Source organism: Echiichthys vipera, assembly GCF_963691815.1.
Source record: "Echiichthys vipera genome assembly, chromosome: 12".
Lineage (NCBI taxonomy): Eukaryota > Metazoa > Chordata > Actinopteri > Perciformes > Trachinidae > Echiichthys > Echiichthys vipera.
In genome coordinates this window covers 20,589,920-20,610,560 of record NC_139837.1, presented here as the reverse complement: position 1 = coordinate 20,610,560, position 20,641 = coordinate 20,589,920, and the positions used below count along the sequence as shown (strand labels likewise).

The 20,641-nt window shown below is 40.6% G+C and overlaps 1 protein-coding gene across 3 annotated transcripts in view; it reads right to left on the bottom strand.

Moving 5' to 3' along the window:
- Positions 1 to 207: 207 nt before the first annotated feature.
- slc8a3 (solute carrier family 8 member 3) overlaps positions 208 to 20,641 on the bottom strand; it is a 136,808-nt gene continuing 116,374 nt past the window's right edge. For 2 of the 3 annotated variants that reach the window (XM_083924200.1, XM_083924199.1), the window contains 5 exons: positions 12,745 to 12,762; positions 10,147 to 10,271; positions 9,602 to 9,701; positions 5,795 to 6,064; positions 208 to 4,661 (listed from right to left, as the gene is read on the bottom strand). In XM_083924200.1, the coding sequence (XP_083780326.1) occupies positions 4,285 to 4,661; positions 5,795 to 6,064; positions 9,602 to 9,701; positions 10,147 to 10,271; positions 12,745 to 12,762 (890 nt within the window). In that variant the 3' untranslated portion in view covers positions 208 to 4,284. The remainder of the gene's footprint in view (positions 4,662 to 5,794; positions 6,065 to 9,601; positions 9,702 to 10,146; positions 10,272 to 12,744; positions 12,763 to 20,641) is intronic. The other variant, XR_014593419.1, reaches the window with a different exon arrangement.

Below are 20,641 nucleotides of genomic sequence, written 5' to 3'. Positions count from 1 at the left end.
ACCCTGCATCTTAAAAATAAATCCACACCTCCATGTGTCCAGTTAGGGATGACATACTTGTGCATTTTCACTGCAACATATGTAAATCGCAGCCGGAAATGATGCAACACTTTACTAATGTTTTGTGAAAACACCAGTTTTAGAGATGTGAATATTCACATCTTTGTTTTGTTTTTGGAAACCTTTCAAAATCTATGATCTCAAAAATACAAGTCTGCATTTCTTTATTCCTTAAACTTGGTGACAGTGACAATATGATACATAGTCAGATTCATAAAGACACATAATCCGGTTTGATTTCAGTCAGTGCAACTAATGGTTGCTTGAACAAGAAAGCTGCTTTTATTCCACAGTAAAATAACAAAACCGGTTGATCTCAAAACACTGACAGCTTTGGAAATTTGCTTTTTTTATTTTGACATCTCATGGCAGACCAAGGGAAAAAACTACCCATCCGTTAAAATGGGCCCTTTTCTGTTAAAGGAACAGTATTTTACCCAATCGATGAAGCTTTCCTCAGTGTCTCACAGCTTCAACAACCACAAATTTTGATGATATTTCATTTCTATCTTGAAGGCTGAGAGGAAAAAAAACAACAAACTGGTGCCTTGAGATGATGTGTATGATACATATTTGTCATCTTTTACGGAATTAAGACATGTATTTTTAAGACAAAATTAACCTATTTAGAGTCGTGCCCTTTGAAAGAATAGCCCTGGCAACATGCACAGCACACACACACACACACACACACACACACTGGCCGATGTTTATCTCAACATATCCCCCGGGCAAATAAAAATCAGAGAATACAACCAAAGGAACGATACAAATATAGCCACTAAAGGCAAAGATATATAAGAACACGGGTAATTCCTTGACATCATGAATACCTGCTGAACTCAAGACTAAAAAATATTTCCTGTTGCAGGATTTGAACAAGGGAGAAAGGGTGACAAGGTGAGCCCCAAAAATAACATAATAAAGACGTCACACTTCCACTTGAAACTGGCTCAGATGAAGCAACTGCAGATAAACCTGTACTGTAGATGAGATGTGAGAGTTGTGTTGACATGCTCCCCCCACCACCCCTGGACACCTTTACTGTGTCTATGTAAACATACACTGAAAATTATGTACATAATGTGGGTTTTGTGTTGCCTCTGACTGGGACAGTTGGCCCAACTGTCCTCCCTCTTGTGCAGCAGTGGACCCATCGTTCTACTCTGAATGTGTGTGTTCGTGTGTTATATATGTAAGAGAGATAAGAGACGGAGTGGGGTGAGCAGGTGTGGTCCAGGGCCGGGAAAAAGAGCATCCGATTCAGCCACGAGATGTATTTACAACACTGCTCACCACAAAGGAAGAACACTGAGGAGGAAGAGGAGGAGGAGTGCTTCGAGAAGAAGGGATGACCACAGGGACTGGAGGTTGACATCCCCCTTGTGGAAATACAGTGTCACTGCCACTTACTTTTTTTAATTAACTTTTTATTTTATTTCATTTTTTTTTAAACATGTTGCATCCCACCTCTTTGGTAATCTCTTGGGTGATTTTTTTTTTTTAAATTAGCCAAGAATTGACTGATTATATACTAACATACACTTTTTAATGCAAATTAAGTAATAAAGATATTGTTCTGCTGCTTCTTGGGAGTTTCAAACGTGTAATAATTAGATTTTTTTTCCTGTAGTTTTTTTTTTTTTTTTTTTTAGAAACAAAGCACCAGTCGTGTGTTAAAACAGCATTCAGTATCAATATATCATTATCGGGCTACTTTCAAATTCAACCTGGAGCTATATCTGCTGCTCCGACACCCACACCTGCTCCTTCACTGAAGAGTTTCAATCCAAAATGAGCACCGTTGACACCTACTCTTTACATAATCATACAAAAGTAAAAGTTGTTACGGGGAAAAAATGTAGTTTATGAGTCATTTTTTTGAAACGCTACCTGCAAATCTGATAATGGTGTCAAGAAAAGAAAGATTTTACTTTGTTAAAGCTGCACTAATTGATATTTAACAAAGTGAGAGGTGTCATTCACAGTATCAAACCCATCTCTGCAGTTCCCCTTTTTTTTAAAGATTATTTTTTAATCAGATTTTCAAGCCTTTATTATATAGGCCATATTGGAAATGGGGTGAGAGAGAGAGGGGGAGACAACAACAAAGGGCCACAGGTCGTAGTCGAACCCACGGCCACTGCCTGGAGGACCTTCAGCCTCTTTGCATGGGGTGACAGCTCTAACCACTGTGCTACCGGCCACCCCATTTAGTTTTTTTAACAGCTTTATCTATAGCTCCACTGCACGCTAACCTTCCCAGCAGCAAACATCAAAACAACATTAGCATCTAGCTTGTGAATAAAGAGGAGTATTTAGCAGCGAAAGAGACAGATAATAAAAATAGATAAAGGAGGTGTTTTGGAGACCAAAACAGAGGTAAAAGGAGAGTTAATATGGGACTAATGCTAATTCTTCACAATGCCAAATAAATACTTACGCTAAGAAACGGTTTGCTAACACATTCACCATGCACTTTTAGAGCTTTTTTTATGTGCTGACACTGTACGTGTAAAATAGATAGAACATTATTCTGTAACATTATTCAGTTAACAGTAATCAGGTTAGCTGTGACAGGAGATAGCACAGGAGAGATTTTTTCGAACGCTAATAAGTTGGAAAAATTAGCAAGCTAGCAAATGGTTTCATTTTGTTAAAATCATGAGGTTAACTTTGTAGATTCTCATTTATTTCAGAAAGTGGAACCTGTAAACATTATTAACTTTCAGAAATACGGATAAAAGAAACCGTCAATTTTACACTGAGACTAGCAGAACAGCAGCTAGCAGCTAGCGTTGGTGTTTTCAGCTCGTTCTACTGATACCAAGTGGCCAAAAAATCAATTAATGCAGCTTTAAAAATGGCGTTGCACCATTTTAGGAAGAAAGACTTCATTTGTTCAGCTGAGCAGAAACTCATCCGTGTGGGCAGCAGCAAACACCTCTCCCTCCACAGGCACTCTGTTCAGTCCATAGTGACACCTTTAATATTGGCCTTTTGCACACGCACAAGTAGAAGTCTCCATAAATAGAACTATACAGCAAAGTGCATGGAAGGAACAGTACAAAAATACCTCTGAATTTACCTCTGCAGCAACACGTTGTTTTTTTTCTATTTTTCTCATTGAAAAGGTGAAAACTCGAGTGAAACCAAGATATCAGTAAATAAATAAAATACAATGTCGTACTTTTACCTAGGCAATATACATAACTCTTAGAAATGTGAAGACATCGTTCCTGTATATAGTTTGACCCCACCCTCCTTCCCCTCCCTCTTAGCCACAGCAATCTTCTGTTGTTAGAGCAGACGGTGACCACATTTAAACAAATATTCAAAATATACAGAAAATATGGAAATATATTATATATAGATACGTATAGAGTACGGAAGTAATGTTCAGGGCAGTTTGACCGTGTTCGCTATGTCCACCTCTTCCTCCGCGCCTGTTTGAATGGTGATTCGTCTGCCAGCATGAACTGTCACTGTCGCTCCTCTTTTCCTCGTGTGATTTCTGAGAACTCTGCAGTGCTCCTTAGGAAACTATGCAAATAAAAAATAAATACTATGAATCCATCCCAACTGTCACTCAACAACATATTCCCATTTACGATAATATCTTTTGCTATTCCTTAACATAGATCAGAAAATAGTTCTTTTATTCCTCTTTTTGTATATGTGTGTGTGTGTGTGTGTGTGTGTGTGTGTGTGTGTTTATTTTTTTTGTTTTATTAATTTTTTATATTTTTATCCCCAAAATACTTTTTAGAAAAAGTCGTTCTCGTCAGATGTTGAGAAAAATATAGACCTCTGATTAACTCAACTCTCTCCGGATATAAGACCGCAGTCTCTCCAGTGGAATGCATCGGCATCGGCATCTTCTGGACTCGGTGGTGACCCAATCCCAACTGTAAGCACACTCACACAGGCTCAGGACAGCCCTCCTGCAGCCAGGGCGAACAGGTCTGTCGGCACTAGAGGGCAGGATACTCACCTCCAAGCGTCCTTACAGAAGGGGTTGAGGCAGGGAGAGAGAGAGAAAGAGAGAGAAAGAGAGAGAGATAGAGAGAGAGAGGGAGGTGTCTGGGAAAACCCTGGGTCTACCTCTCCTGTCCTTTCATACCATACAAGACTGACCCAAATTCCACAGTGAGGATTCACTCTTAAGTTGTACTTTAAACCCTTGTATGTTTGTACTCGCTTTTCTCCAAAGTCTGTATCTGTTTAGAAGCCCTCTATATGACAGTAGGCCTCCAGACTGGAGAAGAGGATGTAAAGGAACCAGAGGCCGAAAAGGAAGGCTGACGTGGCCAGTCTGTGTCCCCGGGGCCCGCCCAGTTCTCCTCCGATGTGGGCCCGGCGCCGGTAAAGCAGCACCGAGATGGCCAGGAAGGCGAAGATGGTGAAGAGAGTGACAGAGAAGGCCAGCGAGCCGGCTTCGACCACAAACGGCTTCCCTTTCATGTGCCAGTAGATGGCCGCTACAGACCAGGCCAAGCCGATTCCCAGGAAGACGTTGACGGCGTTGCTGCCCGTCACATTCCCGATGGAGGCGTCTGCGTAGGTGTCCTGGACTGCTGATACCTTGCTGGCGAAGGTGTCTGCACAGAGAGAAGTCATTACATTTAGATTCAAATGTTGCTGAACTATGACTGGAAGATAGAAATACATGACATCACCTTTTCAAACTGAGCCCGACCACTTTGAACCACAAATAAAAGCACAAAAAACAGAACATCAAAAATAACCATGTAGTAGAATGACCATCGAACTGTTGGCCGTGGGCATTTGACGAGTTCATAAGAACCTGACGCTCAGCACTGTGCACTGACCGTATAAACAGAACGCTTTATCGCGCTACAACCATTTCTCTGCTTTACAATGGCCACAGTACATATAAAAATGGCCGCCGTTCTGACCGTCCAGCTATCTCTATTTGAATAGGAATGGCCTACTCTCAACCCAGTGTCTGACTAAGAGCATCGTGAATGCATGTGTTGTCTTTGAATTGTTGTTGCCTCTTATGTCGATGCCCTTGGTCTGTTTGTTGTATATTTTGTTGATGTAACTTTTGTGTGCTTCTTTTGTTTTATATGTACTGTAGTCAGGGCGTCCTTGCAAAAGAGAGCTTGCTGTAAATGTTCTTTTTCTGTTTAAATAAAGGTTTCAATCAATCAATTCTATTTATATGGCTGTAACCCTCCAACATCGCATGTGTCATACTCCACAGCTCCCATGGGGTCAGAGACCCCAGCCTTCATCTAAAAGCCCTGAAGAAGATAAATACACTGGAACTAAATTTTCCATTTCCTGCCAAATCCACCTGTCGCTCAAAATATAAAATGCACCGTGAAGGCCAACGGAGGTTGGCAATCTTCTCTGTATTGGTGTTTTGTTTATTGTATTTCTTAAAAAAAAAAATGCAGTGATGATTTATTAATGCTGCACGCAGGACCTTTAATAAAAAAAAATCTGCTGACAGAGTCAAAGTTTTCTGTTACATATTGTTCCTGTGGGGAAAATGTCAGTTTTGAGGGAAATAAGAAGATCAGCCATCCTGATGACAAAGCATGTTTGCTTTTTGAAAGCATCTCAAAAGCTCAAGAAGTCACAGATTTTTCTCAAACTATCAAATAAGCGTATAATCCACCAACTGTCATGAAACAACATTAATATGCAACAGAGTTTTTCACATTAAAAGCATGGATGTAATGATAAAGACGTGTCCTCTCACCTGGCACGGATGTACCAAGTGCCACAAACACCACAGCAGTGACTGAGTCTTTGAGACCGATGGTGCAGCCGAAGTGAGACGCCAGGTCGCCGATAACGGCCGTGAGCAGGCCAATGATGGCGATGGAGATGACGAAACAGGCCCAGCCGTTCATGTAGTCTGTGGGAGGAACGCAAGCGAACAGGACCTTCCAGAAGACGGTGAGGAAGTGCATGACGTAGTCGAAACAGGACGGCAGCCGTTCTTCCCCTGTGTCCTCTTCATCCTCATCTGCTCGGAAGAAATTAGGGTGGGTGGGGAGATGGCGGGGGAGTCGAGGGGGTGAAAGGTGGGATAGTTTGAAGCACGATGGGATGACAGGAGAGAGTGTAGCAGCAGAGAGGACGGGGAGATGGCAGAATATTTGGACAAAGAGAGAGGGGCGAGGGAGGGGTCGTAAATAAATGGAGAAGAGGACGAGAGACCAGATGAAAAAGCAAAAGAGAATATGACAGGGAAATAAAAAAAGAATGAGATGACGGAGCACAAAAGGACGAGGATAAAGAGCCAGAGAAGAGTTGGAAAGATAAAGGGTCGATAGAGGAGATAAGGGATGACAGAGAGGGGAAGGAAGAGAACAACACTCTCTTAAAATGGCACATTGACTTATTTTTCAGCGTGAGACATTTTATCACTTCAGCCTGAGGTTACTACAGTGTATATTTAATTTCTAATGTGCTACGAATACATATACATATATATATATATATATATATCTCTATATATATAGAGATATATATATAATAATAACTGCCACGGGGCATTTTAATCAATTAAAAGAGCGGCAGGTTTTTGTCTTTTAATAGATGGTGATAAAGTCTGTACGTAACTCCTGCTTTAGTTAGGTTACAGACTTTAGTTTACACTTTCCTCATTAATAATGCAGAGTCCATAACAAAAGTGATCAAACTACTCAACTCAATTTGTGAGTTTCTCTTTTAGGCTCCAGGCTTTTGTTTCAGCCTATAGATAAACAACTCTCCCATGGAGAGTCATCCCCAATCCATCACACGTACTTATTCTGCGGATTTGTGGCACAACAAAGTTAACTCAAAGCAGACAGGATTCTATGCAATAATAATAAATAAGGTGGATTTTGGTGGAGTGCTGCTGATTGAAATTATAATGACAGTGCATAAAGCAAATGGAGGAGCAGCTCCAGCTCCAGTGGGCGATTAAGCTTCAGAAAGCGTCCTGTTAGTATAAAAGACACTCTCCAGTTAAAATCTATTTTTTTTAACATGTCTATATGGTGTTTGTTTATGCTACAAGACCTATGAGCGAAATAAGCAGTCAATGTACCAATGACAGTCTCACCGATATGAACTCAGATGGCCAGGGTTTCAGACCTGAGAAACCAACCCCATCATTAGTGATGTGGGGCTTACCATATTCACTTTATTCATTTATTTATCAGGGACAGTGCACATTGATCAACATTACTGCAAATGTGCCAGAGTCTAACTGTTGTCCCTCAGGCACAAACAAAAACATGGAGAGCTGAACAGGATAACAAGCATATATTGAAGGAGAATATAAGAATCTATCATTAGTGCAACACTACGGCAAAACGAGGGCTATCAGAGGAGAAGCCTGGTGGAGCTCCCCGTCTGTATTTTGCAAGTTTCCCTTTCAGATTCGAACAGATTGCCTGAATTACTCTTATATTACCACTTTCATTGTGTAGCGCACAGTAGCTATCAAAACAGAAAACGAGCAGAGGTTTGTGTCAGTAGGGTCAGCAGGGTCAGTAGGTACGGAGATTGAACGGGGACTCGTTTTTATATTCATAAATCTGCACATACTAAATGATGCAAAGGTTTAGAGTTACATCTAAACTTTTTAAGCATTGACAGATTTTATTCACACAGAGACGTCTAGAAATGTCACTATGATGAACGGAGGTGAGTTTTGAAGTATTTAATCTTTGCCAGGAGAGGGACTTTAAGTATGCTGATGTTTTCCTAACGAATTGTTTAAAAAGTATCCATCACAATAACTATGTAGTGTGCATAGAATTATTGTGTAGCGTGGACTTGAGACCTTCTGGCTGAGTTGACACATTGTGAGGGAGACTTTCTCATAACCTTGAAGGTCACAGATAAGGTCACCACACGGTCCACTGTCTGTCCTGTCACAGTCAGTTGCATCAAGGAACTTAACCATGCTCACTGTGAGCTCCTCTGCATAAAAGCGTCATCTTGTAACAGCTAAAAATGTAAACGGTCACCCTCCCCGGTGCCAGCAGGGACAGGAAACTCGGCGGACAGACAGGAAGGACACTGTGCTGATTCAAAGTGTCAGGCCATGTGAGTTGCACACATTTTTAAGCAACGGGTGCGTCATGAAAAAATAAAGAGCACCACTGGATTAAATATTTCAGCACCAAAGTGACGAAGCGAGGCTTTCAGGGTGCTCACTACATGCTGGCTGTGACTGCAGGGGACAGAGCGCCAGCTGCACTGCCGACTGATCCGATGCTGCTGTCGCCCGACGTGATGGATGTGTTTTCTCTTACGTACATGAGATTATTCAGGAGCTTTGCTTTCCAAGAGAAAAATTTCACTACAATTTGTTTTTGACATCAACATTTTTGGGGCTGAAGTCAGTATTTTGAGGTGATTTGGGATGATGTTCAGTATCATGAGAGTTAGATGAGAAGATATATACCACTCATGTCTGTTAAGTATGAACCACAGCAGAAGGTTAGCTTAGCATAAAGACTGGAGACAGGGGGAAACAGCTAGACTGGCTCCGTCCTAACTAAGGTGACATAAACCTCTTAAGATCACTGACTTTTTAAATTCATACAAAAACAACTGGTGAAATTATTCCTTTAATATGGCCACACGTGCGAATGCAGGTAAGTGACCATGGCCAACGTGGTTGAGTAATGGCAAGAATTTGGTGATACACTAAGCATCACTTTACAAGGGTTACGATTCAATATACTGTGATAATGTAAGCAAAGCGATATATTGTGATTTTTTAAATCTAATTTTAGGAAAATTGCCATAGTATAAAGAACACACCACAATGCAGATACTGCTACACTGGAAGATAGATTACAACATTTGTATCGCCACTGAATCACTGTCCTCCACAAATCTTTAAATGCAAACTATTCACTGTAAATCCATATAGTATCGTAAAAAAATAAAATCATGATACTCAAGGGTATCGATATTTTCTTACACCCCTAGTGCCGAGGTGACAGTGGTTGGTTAGACACCGTCAATGTCACCTCCATCTTTGCTCACTGGGGAAACTAGCCTACAACCACACGGCAAGTTCACAAAAGTCGAACTCCACGTGAATTGGTTTTATTCGCCCCTTTGCTCACATGGAGGGGAAGTGAACGGTGGGCAGAATGACTGCCAATGTTAATTTTGCGCATGTGTGTACTTTTAAAGAGCCTCCAAATGAGCATTTAGACTGTGGAATAATAAAACCTTCCACCAATAAAAAATACCAAAAGTCTCATTACATATATTCAATATCAGGCAAAAGTTTAGCACCGAATTCAATGATAAATAAATCTAAAATATAAAAATATATAAGTCAGACAGGACAGTCTGACTGTGGACTGTGGAACTGTCCAACTAGGGATAACCTTTGGATGTTTATTCAAATGTTATACTTAAAAAGTAAGTCTAAAACCAATAAGCTATTTGAGTGCGGCACCATGATGTCCAGTGTATTTGTGTGCAGCCCCCTAGAATCAGAGCAGGAAACACGGTGTGGTTTGGTTTTGTTTTTGTACAGTACCTGCACTGACTGTAATGGCTTCCATGAACTGGTCTCTCCAAGAGTTGGTTCCCACCACCAGTGCCAGGTTGGTCTTCTTGATCAGCTTGTCCACTGTGCTCTGTGTGATATAATACCCAAAAAAGAATGAAATCTATCCGTTGCTTATGTTCAGAGGCTGCCTCAACAACAGTGAGGAGAAATACATGAGCTTCACCACATGATGGCAGTGGCATCAAGTTCCAGGCGGCACACACATCTATTTAATGCATGCTAATAACCACATGCCAGATACAAATTATGGTTGGTATATTGTTTGGTTGAGGAGGTTTGAGGATGCATATAAACTATATCTCCCCCAGAAATGCATCCATGTGGGTTGGGAGGCCTTTGAAGAGCAACTGCTGAAATAAGAAATATGTAGCTGTTATTTCAGGCAAGGTGGCTGCTGCATTAGTTAATATGAACTGTTATCTGTTTGCCTGCATGGAAAACACTGGTTCCAGCCCTAATAATAAGACATATCAGGCTGCGTTTGCTCTGTTTGAAGAGTAACCTTTCCTCACCTTAAACTCATATGATTCCTCAATAATGACTTCCAGCTTGGAGTGTTCTCCCAGCACCGGCTTTCCCATCTCTGCGATCCGCCTGGCTTCCTCCTCGTCTGATGTCATCTTCCTGTCTGGTACATCTAAGCGGAGAGAGGGAGCAAAAAAACAAAGAAATCACAGTGAGAAAGACGGCAATCAAAAAATAAGGAGGACGCACTGCTGATTAGCATTGTGTCTCGTACTCCGCAGCAAACAAACAAGACATCAGAGGGTTTCCTCACTGGTAACAGTTAGAATTTATTCCACCTTTTTAATGCCCAGGCTTTACAAAGAGACAAGTTTATATGCAGTCATGTGTGCTTTCAGTCAAAGTGAAGAACTGTACGATTTAAAAGGGTAAAGGTTAGACAAACTTGCATGCTTGATCAATCACAAAACACTGCAAAGGCAAAAGCATCTTTTTTTTATTAACCATTTCCCATTACGCTACTTTTATCCAAAAGTGTTAGAGTGCAACTCTGCAGGTGCTACACATTATAAAGAGCATGTGCTTTAAACGACTGTCTTTACTATTATACTTTGAGATATCTGACCCTAAAATCCTGACATTGTGTTTATGTAAGCTGACTTATTTTAGGGCTGGGGGGGGGGGGGGGGGGGGCGCTAGCCAATCAGCAGCGACTGACTTAACCGCCCTGCTGACATCAGTTTCAATAGACATAGAACATGTATGTTGATTTAAGAGTTTTTATTTCCATGAGAAGACTTACAACAACTTGTACAGTTGTGTAAAGCTCATCCACGCCATTTTTCTGTCACTATATTTCATGAATGTACCTGTAGCTAGGTCATACCAACTAATCTCTGGGGAGGTGGATGAAGATATCGGTGCAAAGACCAAAATGCAGCACTAAAAATCTGAAAACATTTGAGGTGAGAAATAGGCAATGCAGTAACAGAATTGTGAGTCATATTTGATCAGTGCTGCCTAGTTTGACAGTTTGATCTGAATGTCATGAGCCTGGTAAGATGCACTGGACAGTGACGCGTCATGATCGGTCCATCAGATCTGGTCAGATATGACCACTCCCACCTCTTGGGGGAAAATATGTTTTTGTGGATTAGCTAAACAGTCCCATCTAAATGTCCACTTACTAACTTTTTCCAGAACCTTCTGCTGTGTCACATAGTCTTCATCAGTGAAGGAACACACAATGATAATGAATGAATCTGTTGACAGGAATCATCAATTAAACCCTAACAGCTCTTGAGCCGGCATGTCAACAGACCCGTCTCCATGACAACTGAGCAAACTATATCACCTGATGACTGTATAATATGGTTAAAAGCTAGTAAGTTGACTTGTCAAAAGTCTGGAATTAACTTTTAACAAATGTTTTATCGTGATTTGGGTGAACTGATCCTTTAACACCTCATCAACACACATCTCCCTATCAGAAGGTTTCACATTAACGATAAGAAGTGCTGATTGTGAGACCGAGCTGAAGCCACAATGACAAATCAAGCATTTTCAAGGCCTTCAGTTCAATGTCAGTACTTATCTCATATACTTTACAAGCTGATCAGCCCTTCTATTAGCCTATCAGACGTGTCCTGGGGGGCTCTGCAGTAGAAAGAAGCCACAACGCTTCATAGAGCTCCTGAGTGCACTGCACACTACAAAGAGCTCTATAACATCAATTCTGTGCTGTCAAACTCTATCAAGAAGGAGCGGCTGTGCATCCAAAAGCCTCTCATCCTGCTCTGTGTGTGACACCCCCACTGAGCCACCTGGTGCAGAGACCTTGTCATCTTTTATACGAGCCTCGAGTCCCAGCCTGCTGCTCTTTGCTGACAACACGCTTACCATTAAATATTAACGTTGCCATTAAAGATCACAGCCCGGTTCCCTTGATAGGAGGGCGTGTCGGCAAGCACACACACGTACAGAGGCATGCATAATATACCAGCGCATGAGTTGCACACACACACACACACACACACACACACACACACACACACACACACACACACACACACACACACACACACACACACACACACACACACACACACACACACTTTTAAGCAAAATCAATTACACACCCAAGACAGTGTGTGCCCTCAAGTCCTGACAGGATTTCTTTTGCTCATGTTTAAAAATTGATTATCCAGCCATTCCCCTGCTCTCTGCTGCACCATCTACATGACACAATTTCCTTGAAAAGGACGGAGGAAAAAATAATAACACAATTCCTTAAAAGGTAATAACATTTCTAATTTTGGAACTGCAGGTTTTTTATCTTGACGGTTATCAGGTGTTTGCACCTTCCTCTTGACTGGAAAACATGATTCATGATTAATTGATCTGCTGATTACCATGAAAATCCATCATTAAGTGCAGGAGAGAGCAGCAAAAGAGCATGTTGTTTGTAACAGTGACAGGAGAAGAGGATAACATGCAGCCTGTTTATATCAAACCTCTCCAAAAATCTCAATCAGCAGCAAAATAAACCATCTAAGTTGTCACCCCCCCCCCCCCCACACACACACACACACACACACACACATGATGGTAAGTGGAGATGCTTAGAGGAGGAAAGGACAGCTTACCGTCAGCCAACAACAGGGCTGTGGAGGAAGAGAGGGAAGAGGAAGAGCAGAAGAAGAGGAGGAGAGGAAGGAGGAAGGCATGGAGAAAACAAAAAGAGGATGAGCAGTTCAAATGGAAAAAACATGTATAAAAGAAAACAGGTTGATAAGGAGGAGAGAATAGTGATGACCACAGAGATGACTGTGTATTGACCCTGAGGTGTGATATATATGGTACTGATTATTCACTCGGCTGAGGTGGGGGAATTGATGCAGTATTCTGTATGTTTTTATGACCACAAAGGCACAATTAAGCATTATTGAGGGAAAAAAACGTCTGATAGAAATCAGCAAAATGGCGGGATAGCTTGCACGGTGTGCAGCTGTGAGCATAACATTAACTCAAAACTTTATTACTCCTGTCAGATGACACCCTTATTAACCTCTATTAAACATGTTCAGAAAGATATAGTGCTGGCCTCTTTATTAATAATATTTTTTTAACCTCCCATCCATTGATCAATATATATATATATATATATATATATATGAAAAAATACATTCCTCTTTTATTTAAATAAATTAAGCCCTACACGGTAAATATAAGGTATAGATAAGGTATCAATAGGAGGATACGGTTTAATATAATGATAATAATAATAATTACAATAATAACAATAACAATAAGACAAATACAAAATAATTATTCCAACAAAGTTACTCAGATCTCTTTAAATAACACCTGACTTAGATTAATTATACATACACATATAGTATTAATATTATCATTAATAATAATTAGCTTAATATACTTTCCAAATTCAGCATTGAATAATTTAAACGACGGTGGAGATTTGGAAGATTTATAGATATTAGAACTAAAAAGTTAACAGGTACAGTAGTTGTTTTTATATGATAAAATATTTTTGTGTTCAAATTGTTTGTCCTCCAGATTACCGCTGTGTATAAAACAGGCGTCTTCTTCTTGACAAAAGCAGAAATACAACAGTTGTTTACATATATTATGTAAGAGCCAGGATTGCCACTGTCAATTTATCAGAGGTAAGGATGACAAGATTTTATTTGGCAGTTTCAGTTGAGGGGTGGGGGTGCGGCGTATAAACAACAACAAATCCTGCTTCAACCTGTCGTGAAGAGCTGCCAGCAGTCTAAAAACCCTTTTAGCATGTTGGAGCGTTTGACACTTTAATGCTGCTTCAGAGGGTTTTTTATTCTGTAGATGCAGATTCTTAATTATTTTTGAAAATATCAGAGATTCATAAATAGATGTCTGCAAAACATCAGCTCTTGAAAGACAGTGGGCGATATCATATAACAGTCACACGCAAACACAGACTCATTTCACTTGATAATTATTATTGTCAATCACACTTTGAAATTCAAGTTTGTTTTAGGGCGCACAAACACTTTCCAGTACATAAAAGCAAAAGAGCATAACGCAACAAAAGATAATATCTCACCCTAAAACACTGAAGAACAAACAAACAGAACAAATGCGGGCACATAATATTAATATAGCTAATAGAAATTAGATTCAGCAAAACAACAAACAAATATTACAACATGAACACAAGGGCCTTTATGCAAATCAAAACCTTGTATTGATATACAAGGTTTTTGAAAAGGAGGGACCTGTCTTCTAATTGAGATTCTGTGGTTTATGCAACTATTCTCCAATACTTTTGTGTTTCATCTTGCTTCTAATATAGGACACCCTTCGTTATTATTAGTGTTAAAGAAATGTATAAAATATTATCAGAAATGTTCTTTTCATGCATATAATACTAAGTGTTCTTTTATAGTGTTTGTTGCAAAGTATGTGCCTGCATGTCTAACCAATTTCCTACATCTGGGGAAAGTTTTGATAAGGTGTTCCCTCCCTAGAAGAGAACTGTGGGAGCGAAAGCAACTGTGACCTTGTAGACATTCTTGTGTGGAAAATAGTATCTGTACGTAAGAAAGTAATTATTATTCATGTACTTATGATTATGCATGTGAAACTTCAATAAAAGGACACGAGGGAGAATGGAGCCTTTGGAGAGATTTGTGAGGAACGGACCTGTGCGTGCGATTACCTCTGCTCTCCCCGTGTCGAGATACGTCAAAGTGTTTCTTGTCTCTGATCTGATGAATGTCTCCTTTATGTGTTGTCCTGTCTGACAACTGAAAGAAGTGACGGTGTTGCGTTTGTCAAAGCAACAGAAATATTTTGACATTTGTGTTGTCCTGTCTGGCAACTGAAAGAAGTGACGGTGTTGCGTTTGTCAAAGCAACAGAAATATTTTGACATTTTTGGTCCTTCGAGCCGGATCTCAACACTGCAGAAAAAAGGGTGACTGACGGGACGGCTGCAAAGACTGTGCACAGCAAAGTCTGGCGGAAAAACCTGCCGCTGGACAAAGACCACCTTTCCAAGTGGCCAGACGGAAAAACCCCTCATCCATCCTTTTGACGCAGCAGACGAGATCCGAGCCGGTGGAGGGGAGACATTCATCACGAAAAGGTCAGAGATTGAAAGAAACTAGGGAGCATTACGGCTCCACAGAAAGAATTCTTTAAAAGTGTGTCTGATTGCAGATCTGCAAAGAGTGTATGTGTGTGCGTGAATAATTGTTGTATGAAAAGGAATTTGGTCTGTTCGGCAGTATTTGGGCCCGAAACCTAACGGTGTAAACAAAAGGCCTATTTGCTTGCTGCAATAGATTAAATTGCATTAAGGACATTAGGTGAAGGGACTAGGGATCTAAAACGCAGATTTATTCCTGGGATAGAACCCCCAGACTGTGTCCGCAAGAAACAATAAGTTCTTTGTAGAAGCTTGACACAGTGGGAATTGTCTGTGGTCCTTGAGAAATTTCCCTGAGTCCTGGATCACTCAGTAACATAATACAATGGGATCAAACAATTCATGTTATAAAAAAACAGTAGATCTGGAAGGTGATGCTAAATTTATGGATGACCACTGTCCAGGGTCTGCCAAATATCTGAAAAAATGGAAACAAAAATATGACTTTACAGGAGAATTACATCCTACGGACTGTCTTAAAATAGTTCAGAGATTAGAGATAAAAGCAAGACAGAAGAAAAAAAAGCAGAATGCAAACCCTACAAATGAATTGCGTTTTGCTCGATTATGGCTTAAAATTGCAAATCAGCGCAGCGCGGGTCAGAAAAAAGCGCATGACATGTGCCCTGTCGTCAGAAAAGAGGACGACCAGTATGTTCCTCCCACAGCGCCGCCCCCACTGCATGTGCCGCCCCCACCTCAGCCCCCACCTCAGCCACAGCCTCAGACACAGCCTCAGGCACAGCCCGTGCAACTAACTCTAGCTGCAGATAAAGTACTAAATCCAAACTCTCATGTAGTGGTTCAACCCCCAAGCCCGTCGACTCCACTAATGATACCACCACCATATAATGACATGTCACTACGAGCAATGTTACCAACACCAACAACATCGCGTGTATACCCAAATTTACAAGACCTGACGAGTTTTGATACTACAGGGGGGGAGCATGCTGCAGTGGCGGATCACACAAGGGCAAAGTATCCACACTCCCAGTGGAAATATAGTAGAAAAATGGGACAATTTTTGAGTCCACTTTTGGAGGAAGGCAGTTTTTCAGGACATCCTGGAAAAATGTCTCCTCCAATACCTATGACCCCATTAGACGACACTATAACAGACGCTTGCCCCATGATACAACTCCCTGATGGGCAAGGGGGACACAGTTATGTATATAGGACGTGGACAATGAAAGACGTGACGGACGCTTTAGAGGGGGTAACAGACCCACAAGTTGACGTAGAAAAAACAATAACGGACTTGACTAACTTGATACAGACTTATCATCTCAATGGACTAGAAGTACAACAGCTGCTCATGACTTTTTTTAAATTACATTGGTCTGGCATAAAAAGTGATTGGCTGCCTACAGTAGTGATAGGAAACAATCCTCCAGTCACAAGGCCACCAGACAATGTAGTGAACAGCTTAGGTCCCATATGGACGGCAATGCGAGGAAGGTACATAAACCGAGCTGACTTTTCAAAAATTTCACAGTGTATCCAAAAGGATACTGAAACAGTAGGGGACTTTAGGTCCCGTATGGAAGATATATTCCAAAGACATAGTGGCATGGTGATTGACGCAGATGAAACGTCACCATACAAACAACAATTGAAAATGGTAATCTGTAATGGCCTTAAACCAGAAATAAGACATCATGTCACAAAACATTATGTTGAATTACCTACTGCCGGTTTAACAGCGTTCATCCAACACGCAATACACGCTGAAAAAGTAACCATAAATAAAAAGAAAAATCAGAAAGTAGGAGCTTTCGTGCTGGCAGACGGAACTGAAGTGTTCCTCTCCAGTGCCTTAACAGGTGGAAGAAAAAATTATAAAAATAACAAAAGTCAATATAGACAAACAGGAGGAGCAGAAAAGCAAAAAGACATAGATGAGAAAAGATGCTTTGTATGTCACAAAAAGGGGCATATGGCAATGCAATGCAAAATCAGAAAGCGAGAAGAATCGGAAAGTGAAGAAGAAGCATGACTAAAGAAAAAGGACGAGGAGCTTGTAAAAGAGTTAGATCTGAGAGAAACAATTGGTAAGTATGACGAAAAGAAAATAGCAGAAGAAACTCATGACCTATTAGAAGAAACAGTAAAAGAATGGAACGATACAGACCCGGCCACAGCTCGGCTAAAAATAGCCGAGCTGTGCCTGGCTCTGGAAGATATAGATCCCACAATAAGACCTGAAATAACATTACTAATGAATGGTTTTCCTACTGTTTTTCTCTGTGACACTGGTGCAGAAAGGACAGTAGTAAAAAGTGCAAAACATTTAAAAATTTCTTCCCAAACAATTAGAGTAAAATCTGCTAATGGCACGATCAAAACAAACTCTGTTAGCCAGCCTGTACATCTGTGCCAAGAGGATTTTCCTGAAAATGGCGTAGATTTACAACTGGTTATCGCCCCTGACTGCCCGCATAATCTACTGGGGAGAGATGCGTTAGCATGTTTAGAACTGGGGGTAATTCCTACATCTTCAGGACGATTTAAAGTGGCAAAAATGCCCTTAGTGGATACTGTGATGGTGTATGAATCAATCTCCGCCCCACAATACTACTGGACATTGGACCTCCCCGAGGAGGGGCCAGCAGCTGTTTCCAAGCAGCTCTTAAAGATGACAGAGGCTCGAGTACAACCTAGGCATACAACTATGCCCCCTGGTGATCTACATGTGACATTACGTTACAAGTGCTCCCCAGGGCCAGACTCACTCTATGACAAAGCTGTGCAGAAATTAGGTCCACAAAGATGCACATTGATGCAACTTTACTGGAAAGACTCGACCTCTTTCTGTACAGCAGACTTAACAAATGATGCATTATATTTAATGCAGGGTGGACGCACACCACATGTTTCTTTGACTAAATCCTCAAAGCAAACATGGAAAGATTTGGATAATGAAGCAAGACGAGTAAAAGCAGCTCACAGCTGGACGAATACAATCGATCCTAAAGTTCAATACAATAAGGATACGCAATATTATCGTCAAAAACTACAGTGGGTGGTCACAACCACTCCAAACGTCCATTTGGACGAGTCAAACACATGAGAAGCAAATGTATTATCCCTTACGACAGAAGAAGAACAAAGTCTGGCTTCATTACCCAAAGAATTATGGTCTGAAGGTCCATCTGATGTAGGATTAATGAAAGGCGTCCCACCAGTGGTAATTAAAGGAAAAACAGAATATAGGCCGAAAGTTAAACAATATCCCTTAAAACCTGATGCAGAAGAAGGCATTAAGCCAGTAATTGAAGATCTAAAGAAAGCAGGAATTATAATTCCGTGCCCAGATTCACCCTGTAATACACCTATTTTTCCTGTCCGAAAAGCTGCGCCATCAATTTCTTGGCGCATGATACAGGACTTAAGAGCAATTAATGCTGCAGTACAACAAAGGGCACCAAATGTCCCCAATCCACACACATTGCTTAATTCTATGGATCCTAATGCAAAGTATTTCTCGGTCATAGACTTAAGCAATGCGTTCTGGTCGATTCCAATACATAAAGATAGCCAACATTGGTTCGCATTTACGTTTAAGAATAAACGATATACATTCACAAGACTAGCACAAGGCTATTGCGAAAGTCCAACAATTTTTGCTGAAGCAATTGCCAATTGTCTAGCAGACTTCAACCCCCCTAGAGGGAGCCAAATCCTCTCATATGTAGATGATATCATAATTAACTCCACAACAAAAGAGGATTGTAAAGAAGACACGTTAGCTTTACTCAAATTTCTTGCTAAAACTGGCAACAAAGTAAGTAAAAGTAAATTACAATTGTGGAAAGAAGAAGTAAAATACCTAGGTCACACGTTGACCCAAAATGGCAAAACAGTAAATCAAGAAAGAAAAACAGCCATTTTGTCTGCACCAAGACCAATAACAAAAAGACACATGATGTCCTTTTTAGGACTTTGCAACTACTGCCGAGCGTGGGTAATGGATTACGCAGAAGTAACAAGACCTCTGCTTGATCTCATTTACTCTACACCTATGGCGTTAACAGATAAAATAATTTGGACAGAAACGGCAGAAAAAGCATTTTGTAACATAAAACAAATGCTGGCAGGAACGACGGTACTTGCCTTACCTAACTATGATAAACATTTTATCCAAACTGTAGACTGTAAAAATGGATTTATGACGTCGGTGTTATTACAAATACATGGGCAAAAACACAAACCCTTAGCCTACTATTCAACACAACTGGACCCAGTGGCTAGAGCATCCCCGCCCTGTGTTCAGGCCGTGATCGCAGCAGCAATGGCTGTACAGGCCTCTGCGGAGGTAGTATTGTTTCATCCAATAACACTACAAGTGCCACATGCAGTGGCAGCCCTGTTATTACAAACAAAAATGACCTTTTTATCACCTGCCAGACATCTGTCATGCATGACTACACTTTTGTCACAACCACATCTAAATATAGAAAGAAGCACAACATTAAATCCAGCCACGCTGATACCAGCATCAACAGATGGCACTAAACATGATTGTCTGCATGAAACACAGTTAGTGTACAAACCACGTCCTGATTTATTAGACACACCTTTGACACATGGCCAAATAGTATTTGTTGATGGTTCTGCACGTAAGAATGCACAAGGACAAAATTGTGTAGGCTACGCTGTAACAACTATAGATAAATGCCTAAAAACAGGAAAATTACCATCTAATTTATCGGCACAGGCCGCTGAAATAGTAGCATTAACTGAAGCATGTAAATTATTTCAAAATAAGGATGTAACAATTTACACAGATAGCCAATTTGCATATGGCGCAGTACATCTATTCTGCCAACAGTGGAAACTTAGAGGTTTTAAAACGTCAACAGGAAAACCAATAACACATGACAAGTTATTACAAGAACTTTTAAAAGCTATAATGTTACCTAAATCTATTGCAGTTTGCAAGTGTGATGCCCACACTAGAAGAAAAGATATGGTTTCAATCGGCAATGCAATGGCAGACAAAGAAGCTAAATTAGCCGCACATCCTGTTTTGCATGTTTCAACATCTCAAAATACACCAGTGACGTGTGACATATTACGACAAAAACAACAACAAGCACCACAAACGGAGAAATCAATGTGGCAGAAAAAAGGAGCTACAAAAATAAATGATATTTATATTGGACCCGATGGTAAACCCTGGTTACCTCGATCGCTGTTCAAATGGGCTTCAATAATGAGCCATGGGCGTTGCCATGCCTCAAACGGGGGGATGATAGACTTAGTGAACAGCTACTATACTACTTATGGGTTTAATACATATTCAAAAAATTTTTGTAATCAATGTTT